The sequence below is a fragment of the Epargyreus clarus genome, unplaced genomic scaffold (assembly GCF_041222505.1).
Source record: "Epargyreus clarus isolate Ecla_fem2 unplaced genomic scaffold, WU_Ecla_fem_2.2 ptg000003l, whole genome shotgun sequence".
Classification (NCBI taxonomy): domain Eukaryota; kingdom Metazoa; phylum Arthropoda; class Insecta; order Lepidoptera; family Hesperiidae; genus Epargyreus; species Epargyreus clarus.
Genome location: NW_027332211.1, coordinates 16,229,617 through 16,239,489, shown reverse-complemented (window position 1 = coordinate 16,239,489; position 9,873 = coordinate 16,229,617). Strand labels below are relative to the sequence as shown.

At 37.2% G+C, this 9,873-nt stretch overlaps 1 protein-coding gene across 1 annotated transcript; it reads left to right on the top strand.

Annotated features, from left to right (window-relative positions):
• Positions 1-425: 425 nt before the first annotated feature.
• Positions 426-2,712, top strand: LOC140748418 (uncharacterized). The gene is made up of 4 exons (XM_073081255.1): positions 426-440; positions 736-864; positions 1,019-2,063; positions 2,577-2,712. The coding sequence occupies exons 1-4, from the start codon at positions 426-428 to the stop codon at positions 2,612-2,614; spliced, it is 1,227 nt and encodes a 408-aa protein (XP_072937356.1). The 3' UTR covers positions 2,615-2,712.
• The last annotated feature ends 7,161 nt before the right edge of the window (positions 2,713-9,873 follow it).

The window sequence follows — 9,873 nt, the reverse complement described above, 5'->3', positions numbered from 1 at the left end:
CTTTTAGCCTTTCCAATTGCACACATATGTCCCATCTAACATGAAATATATTATGTATATGTACTGTAGTAGGTCAACCTCCGATAAAAGACATAGATATTATAATTTATTGTTAAATATAATGCTGGAGTTACAATATATTTTGAATATTATAAGTTTACATATTCAGGAAAACCTACTAACAAAAAGCAAATTACTTATATAATTAATTAGTCTTTATTGTGAGGAAAACGTTCCTTACACCGCGCAAAGGAATAAAAAATATGATCAAAATAATAATAAAAAATAAAAAGTTCAAAGCCTATCTTAGACCTACTGAACTAGATGTCGAGCGGTAAAAATCACATAAACATTTTCCCGCTCATGACATAAGCAAGTTTGTATATAAGCCGAGACCGGACAGTGTGGGGTACAGTCCAGTCGAGATGGCGAGACTATTGGTACCCGTGTTGGCCTTAGGCCTTGTAGCTTGCATTTACGCTGCACCAGGTACTACAATTATTTTACAATATAGTTTTTATTATAATAGTATTTGGAGGTTAATATCAGGGCCTTAGCCCTAGAAAGGGTTGGTTATAATATAAATATTTGACAAAAATACACGATATTCGTTCAATTTAAACTGTATAAAAGTTTTATTATTGTGTTTTAAAACAATAAAAAAATATTACAAACTTATGTAAACGGTTTAATCATAGATTGGTAGGTTTAATCAAGTAACTATTATGACTACAGGTTATGGCGGTGGTGGTGGTGGTTTTGGAGGGGGCGGCGGTTTCGGCGGCGGCTTCGGCGGCGGTAGTGGAAGCGGTGGTGGTTATGGAGGCGGTGGCGGTTTCGGAGGCGGCGGCGGCGGTGGTGGCGGTCTAGGCGGTAATTTTTCCAATTATTTATTTTATAATTTTATAATGCTTTGATATATGTATATAAACAAATAGTTACCTACGTAAAACATTTTTACGACAAAACTATCACAAGTTTTTTTCCATAGGTGGTCATGGTGGCGGCGGTAGTCTAGGCGGCGGCGGCGGCGGCGGTGGTAGCCAGGGTGGAGGCCTCGGTGGAGGAAAGGGCGGCGGCGGCGGACTCGGTGGAGGAAAGGGCGGCGGAGGTGGTCTCGGCGGTGGTCAATCTGGAGGCAGCGGTGACGGAAACGGTGGTGGCCTCGGAGGTGGAAACGGTGGTGGACTCGGTGGAGGCAAGGGCGGCGGCGGCGGACTCGGAGGTGGAAACGGCGGCGGAGGTGGACTCGGTGGTGGTCACTCTGGCGGTAGCGGAGGAGGAAACGGTGGTGGCCTCGGAGGTGGAAATGGCGGTGGACTCGGTGGAGGAAAAGGCGGCGGCGGCGGACTCGGAGGCGGAAACGGCGGCGGAGGTGGACTCGGCGGTGGTCACTCTGGCGGTAGCGGAGGCGGAAACGGTGGTGGCCTCGGAGGTGGAAATGGCGGTGGACTCGGTGGAGGAAAAGGCGGCGGCGGCGGACTCGGAGGCGGAAACGGCGGCGGAGGTGGACTCGGCGGTGGTCACTCTGGCGGTAGCGGAGGCGGAAACGGTGGTGGCCTCGGAGGTGGAAATGGCGGTGGACTCGGTGGAGGAAAAGGCGGCGGCGGCGGACTCGGAGGCGGAAACGGCGGCGGAGGTGGACTCGGCGGTGGTCACTCTGGCGGTAGCGGAGGAGGAAACGGAGGTGGCCTCGGAGGCGGCAATGGAGGTGGACTCGGTGGAGGAAAGGGCGGCAGTGGCGGAGTCGGCGGTGGAAATGGCGGCGGAGGTGGGCTTGGCGGTGGTCAATCTGGAGGCAGCGGAGGCGGAAACGGTGGTGGCCTTGGAGGCGGGAAAGGTGGTGGCCTTGGAGGTGGACTCGGTGGCGGAAACGGCAGCGGAGGTGGACTCAGCGGTGGTCACTCTGGCGGTAGCGGAGGCGGAAATGGCGGGAGCCATGGAGGTCACGGCGGTGGTGGCCATGGAGGATTCGGTGGTGGCAAATCAAGTGCTAGTGCTAGTGCTAGCGCCAGCTCTCAGGCCAGTGCTGGAGCCGGAGGTTACGGAAAAGGAGGATACGGGTAATCTTTTAATTAATTTCTACTTTTACAATATTCTATGTGGGGTATACTTATAAGGGGCGTTCTAGGAACCCAACTCTCTCCCTTCTCCTAGTATAGACGAAAATATTTATACAATTTTTGGGAGGCGGCAATTGAAGTATCTCTACTTCGTCTAAAAATTTGAGAAATATTTCTCCTTCACCAACCGTTTTTCGCCGATTTATTCGTATAAAGGAAGGTAAAAATTAACTCTCACTCCTGGGTACTACCTCCCTCCATAGACTATAGGTTTTACATAACAGTAATATTTTACTAAAAGTTTATTACGAAAAGACAGCATAAATTCTATAATAATCAGATAAATATCTACACATTACACATCATATTTTTTTGGTTCTTAGAGAATATGAAGATAAAATAATTATTACGTACAAAAATAATATAGACATTTTTGTAACATTCTTAACCCTGATTCATTGTTATTAATAATATTGTGGTAACCTCACCTTATTAACGACCTTCTTGTTTCAGACGTTAATCAACTATGGATAAAGACAACTGAAGAGTGAAGACGTGACGTAATGATTAATGTGATAAATAGTTATATATTTCGCCATAGTAGTACCTATGTATAGAACATTAAAAAATAAATGTTTTTTTTTTCTAATGTTATGTTTCATTTCTTATTCTCAATCCTTATAATATCTATTAGAACACAAGTAATTAATTTAAAAAACCAAAAACCCGACTGCACCAAAAAGGCTGAAGTAGAATTTCCAGAAGCAGTGAAATACGTATTTCATTATTTTTATCCAGAAAGCCAATACAAAGATTCATAGTAGGTGTCCGCTTCAAAAATAAAAGATGTTCTAACAATATTAACCTATTTTATCCTCGTAGTGCTCATTTACGCTATATAAAGAACCTATGTGTAAAATTCCAGCACGCTTAAGTTCAGCGGTTTCCCTTTGCGTTGATCTCTGGCACAGCAACTCACTCATTTAGTCAGACAGTCATCTCGATGTGTATACAGGGTGAATTTTTAAAACGGGCCTTCAGGGCCAAATCGGAAACTATAAGGATTAGCGAAAAATGCTGAAAGGAGTTACGAGGCCGATTTTGTTAAAAACTAAAACTGCATCATTACTTTTTTTAAATATATCTTTACCTAGCCGGGAATCGAACGAGTTCATTTTGAAAAAAAAAATGCACCCTCTATATTATTCCCCTATCTGATAGTGTTGCTTATAAGGATCAAAATCTGGGAAGTAATGATAAATGACAAACTAAAAGAAAAGCCTCAATTTTAAGAAAATACATATTTTTTCATATTAATTTGGCAGTTAAGTTCCCGCCATTCATCAATTGAAACATTTCGTGTATTAACATTTTTATTGGCTCAATGTTTCTAATCATTCGAAATGGACGTTTTGTTTCCCAATAATTTATATTTTTATGTCCGACCTAGCTAAGGTTATTTTTAAGTCCATTAAAATAGATTTACTTGCTATGGGCGGAGTATCGTTTAATACAGATGTAAAGTTGACAATTTGCGAGAATTACTTTTTAGAGTCAAATCCGAGTAATTACTAAAAAAAAGAGATATAGAAAATCATATTTAACGTTGAAACGAAGTTGTAATCAACAAACAATAAGAATTTACTATTTAATCAGTTATCTATTTTCATTAAAAAATCAATCCTAAAAACGGCGGTAACTTATTTGCCAAACTATTACTTTCTCATACTAAGCCGTATGTCATAGTCATAACATAGAATAATTAGTTGATTAACCAACAAATTCTTCAATGGTATGACTTATGTCTGTTTCTAAAGAATTATACATAAATCATTTGTTATGTATAATTCTTAAGGATTAGTATGCCAATGTATGGAAAAATACGTATTTTCTTCAAAATTTTCCTTTTCCTTTAATTTGTCACATAACATTACTTCCCAGAATTTGATCCTTAAAAGCGACACTATCAGATAGTGGAACAATATAGAGGTGTCATTTTTTTTCAAAATGAACTCGTTCGATTCCCGGCTAAGGAAAAAAATATTTTAAAAAAGTAATGATGCAGTTTTAGTTTTTATCAAAATTGGCCTAGTAACTCCTTTCAGCAGTTTTCGCTAATCCTTATAGTTTCGGATTTGGCCCTGAAGGCCCGTTTTAAAAATTCACCCTGTATATGTACTAGCTGACCAGGCAAACGTTGTGTTGCCATATAAATAAAAAAAATGTTAAGGGCGAACAACCCTTATCACTTAGGGGTAAAAAAATAGATAGTGGCCGATTCTCAGACCTACTGAATATGTACATAAAATTTGGTGAAAATCGGTGAAGCTGTTTTGGAGGAGTGCGGTAACTAACACGAGAATTTTATATATAAGATATATTATATAACGTATTGGTCAATTCCATTTAAGGTCTATAAAATATATAACTTCAGTAATTCAAAGTTTCGGTTATTATTTTACCTCGTTAGAGGTAGAATTTCATTATTTTTATCCAACAAGCTTGATACAAAATTTCATAGTGTTTGCTTCAAAATTGACGGTTGTTCAAATGAACTTTAACCCTTATCTAACCCTCTACGGGGTTGGTTTTTCGGAGGAGGATAAATAAGTGCGTCCTTGTTCCTATCCAGAAAGCTAAATATAAAATTTTATAGTAGTTGCTTCAAAATTAAAGGATTTCAAAAAAACTGTTTTTCCCTATTTTACCCTCTTAAGGGTAAAATTTCCAAAAGGCCTTTCTTAGTACTTATTCACGCTATATAGAGAACCTATGTGCAAAATTTCAGAACTGTAAGGTCCTTGGTTTAGGCTGTACGTTGATTTCTGAAAAATGAAAAAGTCATTTAGTTAGTCAGTCAGTCAGTCACCTTGCTGTTTTATATATATACAAATTTGTTTTTATAATCTCCGTTTAATTTCCTTTCATTTGATACCCTACTCGATAGGTTCGGTTAACTTTTTTTTTTAAATGTGTTACTATTTCGCGCCAAAAATCCGCCATTTTGATTTTTTTTTTACTAACACCTATCTAAGGACACTCGGGTCATTGAGACAAATATAATGACACCTTAACTGTTGAAATTCATCCAGCCGTTTGTTAGATCGGATCAAATAAAGAAAGACAAACATACAAGATACGCGCGAAAAACATAACCCTTCTTGGCAGTCGAGTAAAAATCAGAACGATTTTAATGAAAATACATGTTTTACACACACATATATTTTACAAGATGTTACATGTATGTATGTAAATATGCTTTTTCATGAATAATGTAATATAGATTTATAAAACCATGTAACATAAGTTAATAAAATTGTAGATGTTACAAGATTACATTACATTAGACGATAGCGGGATACATTAGTAGTTCATCATCAACCCATTACTGTCCCACTGCTGGGCACGGGTCTCCTCTCATAATGAGAAGGATTAGGCCATAGTCCACCGCGCTGGCCAAGTGCGTATTGGTAGACTTCACATACCTTGGAGATTTTTTTTTATAAATCTCTCAGGTATGCAGGTTTCCTCTCGATGTTTTCCTTCACCGTTTACCAAGTGATAATTAATTTCTAATACGCACATAACTTCGAAAAATCAGAGGTGCGTGCCTAGGATTTGAACCTCGGACCCCTCGATCGAGAGGCCGAGTTTCTTAACCACTAGGCTATCACTGCTATTTAGCTAGTATACATTAGTAGTTATTTGTAATTAAATAATGATTTTATGTATGAAAAAACACGAGCAGGAAATTCGGTAATATTTTATATAGGTACTTTAGTAAGTAAATAATAGTAAATATGTAAGATTTTTATCGAAAAAATTGGGAGCCGCTGGGAACTGTCGCGGGCCGCATTTTTTATTATAAAAGTAACAAATGCCTACAATTCTTAGGCTTTACAATGTTATATGATAATAACCTTTGTAATTTTGTTATGATATGTAATAAAATATTATATACCTATACAGTTAATGGCTAATCTTACTTAATAGGCGCTTCTTATAGGAAACTTTTGTCGGTAACTTGCATACATCTTAATAAAACTTTTCTCTTTTTAATTCCGAAGTCAATAACGATTACAATACAACGATTATCCCCAGTAGTACATGTAACTTAGCACACTTAAGGTACACATTTAATAATGCGGTGGCCATAAATAATACGGGAAAAGGTCTTGCCCAATGCAAGACGGAACATCAATAGCAGTACCGAACAAAAACGTCATGTAATGTGCATGTAGTGTCTTCGCCATTCTCTATACTATGTATGGGCAGTATGGGTAATCTTTTCGAAATCCACACTGAATTTAAGAATGGTAACGTCGCGGGGTTGCTGGGAGTTCAAGCTGCCCTCTGAAAATAAGCCTCTGTCCTTTTATTAAAACGTCTGCTACCGCGGGCGCAGCAGAGGGTTCTGGATTCGATCCCTGGCCAAGGAACTGAACGATGAATTTAGATATGTTGTCTGTGTGTTTATATTTAAGGCAACTACAATACTGGAAAGCTTAGTGTTAGGCTATTGAAACAGAAAGCGATATACCTACGATAAAAATAACAAATTCAAAAAAGGTGCATTATATTGTCAAATTATGTAATTAATGTAACCATTATGTAATTTAGGTTTCATCCGTTAAGGAGTCAGGGACGCCTGTCCACTGAAAAATGAGTGACATGAGAATACAAAATGTAGCCGTGATACGAAATACAAATGTCGATCATTACACCTACTACCGAACTACCCGCGTATTATTTAACATACTTAAGTCTATTTATTCAATACGATTTATTTATTTTATAACTAGCAAAAAGCGCAGCTTTATAAGGGCTCGCGTATCGTGAATGGTATATTCAGTTTAAGATCCTAAATCAAACATGATGTGGTCACTTATTAATTAACAATAAATTATTAAATCTACCTATCGTCAGAAGACCTATGAAGAGCAAAGCTACCTTTGATCCAGAACCAGAACCACTTTAAATGCTTGTGGTGGATAACTTATATTAGATCCATTTTTTGGGATTGTAATTTTTTTGCGATTTATCCTTAGTATCTTTTTACTCTTGAATTTAAACTCCGCCTTATTTAAATACTTATAAAATTATTGCGTCTAATTTGCAAAAAAATTTTTAAGTATATATAGGTATAAGCTATTGTGGATGTCTGAAACGCAGTACATTATAAGCTAATCTGGGATCGTTACCAATCAACAAGATGGTGAATGACCTTTATTATTCTCTTCATGTCGATTTGGGTCATTTATCAGTGAATGTTGAATTCACCACGACTTCTTTAATTTACTAAAGCTCCGAGGTATACATTCCGTAAAGCTGCGAATGAGCTACTAATTAATTCTATTAAAAAACATTTTTATCAATTGTTAAATTAACTATTAAATTTATGAATTAAATTAATGAATTATGTGTGTGGCCTGCTCAATTAGTTTTGTATTTTCTTTTATGTTTCTACCTAACATAACCAATTCTATACAAAACAGGAACGAATTTCCGTAAATTACAATGTGATAGTTGCTAAATTGTAAATTTGTCACTGGGCTTTTTGCCACAAACAAAGTATTTTTGACGATGGAAATGGAATTTGCGGATGGATTCTAAACGGGTAGTATTTAAACGAGTGACTGCAAATAAAAGTTTTGAATGACAAAAATAATGAATTTTGGTTATAGTATTACTAGGGAGCAACTGGCTGCAAGTGACGAGAAATCAACAGAACAGCAACTTACAAACATTAATTTGAGCGACCTAATATTTTTCTAAGTGTAAACATTACGTCCTGCGTCTTATTCAATATTTAGCAAATGTTTTTTTTTTAATACTGAGCAGCATTTTATTTTAAATGAAGTGTTTCGAATACAAAAATTACTTTGAAAAATACTATGATAAGTAGAATATTGTGTGCTCAGGTCATTGATCATGAATAAAGGTAAGGTCTGAATTCATACAGATTGGACCCGCTCGCTGGGCGCTGTCGCGCCCTGCTCGCTTCGTTTTATATTTTCTTATATGTTCCAACCTAACCTAACCAATTCAATTACAAAAACCTAATCTATCTTAATACTAAAGTTGCCTCCCTATATTTCCAGTCGCTCACTTAGTAATGTAGTCGCGCAAGTTATTAAAACAGTATGTCATTATCAGTCGCTAAGTTTTTTTTTTATTTGATCGTTTTATAATTTCCCACTGTAAACAAAAACTTAGATTAATCGGATATGTGGAGTTTTTGAAACTGCACTGCGTCAAAACATTTATAATTAACAACGAATATTATAAAGGGGAAAGTTTGTGAGTATGGATAGATGTTTGTGCCTTATATTAATCGGATTTGAATGAAACTTTACAGTATTACAGTCTATAAGTACACCAGTATAACCTGGAGAATACAATTCATAAAGATATGGCTATACTATACTTAGTTGTCAGAGCTATATTGATGTACCTACCATACGATGATACGTAAATTTTATATGAATGGATTAATAGTAAATAATTAGATACATTTTCGGTACGCATATTGTAAATAGATTAACTTTTTCTTTGACACTAAATAAATCGGACGGCGCATCTGTGGCCGACCTCAGGTAGGAATATGTAATCCTATCTGGGTTTGATTGCAGATGTCCATGGACGGCTGTAGCCACTTACTACAGGTGGACTGCATGCTCGTCTGCTACTCATATATTATTTTAAAAAAAACTTATCTGAGGCGTTCCAGTTTAGTCCTCAGGGGAGCGGCGCTCCTGTGGCCGACATCTGTTAATTACAGATGTCCATGGGCGGCAGTAGCCACTTACCATCATATGGACTGTATGCTCGTCGGCTACTCCTATATTATAAAACAAAGAAAAACTTGAAACAAAACGCTTTTAAAATACACCGGTGAAACCTCGGTGAAACGCTGCCACGTTAGCATTTTCATATTTTTGATTGACATAATTATGTCATAAATGTCTGCATTCATCATGACGTTTTTTTTATTCTGCCATTATTTAAACAAAAATAATCCAAGTCATACAGCCATCAATGTTACACTAAATTTAAATTTGATAAAAAAGTGTTTTCTTTTTGTGTACAAAACCTTATTTCAATCGTGTTGGTCCAATCTAGACATGACCTTAAGTAACTATGTTAAGTTTCAAATTTGTAAGCCCTGTAGTTTTTTCAAAAAAGGGATGGAAAGCTTGCAAGATTTTCGAATTATAGAGGACTCGCTTCGCTCGCCCTAATAAGTGTTAACGCCATGATTAATATTATTCAGCTTATACTCGGCGAATAGGACTTACCTTATTTGCAAATGAATGTTAACCAGCTACCTAGTAACAAATGTCCATTAAACACTTAGGACCCTTTCAAACTAGACGATTTGAATCAGACTACAGCCGCACGACAACAAGGCGTTTATTGTACTGCAAATGGACGGTTGCATTTTTGTACACAAAATTGTGACACGTGGCAACCAACATGCTCTGAGGTCATTCTCTAAAAATAGTTGTTTGTTTTTTTTCCCAAGGATCTATTTTCGTAACTAACATTGTTATTTTGGGCATTACAAAAAAAACTTATGCAACCAAAGTTGTAGATAATTCAATTTGCGACTAAATGTTCTTAAAATTTTCTGAGCGACGAAGATTTGCCTGATAGAACGTGAAATCAATTTTCATCCCTTTTTCAAAATGACGGCCGTGGGACATGAGTTACGACCCAACAAATAAGGATTCAGTTTTACTAAATGTAACATTATTTTGAGTTAAACCGCCCGTGTGAAGTAGAACAGACGTCCATCTGCACTCCGGCT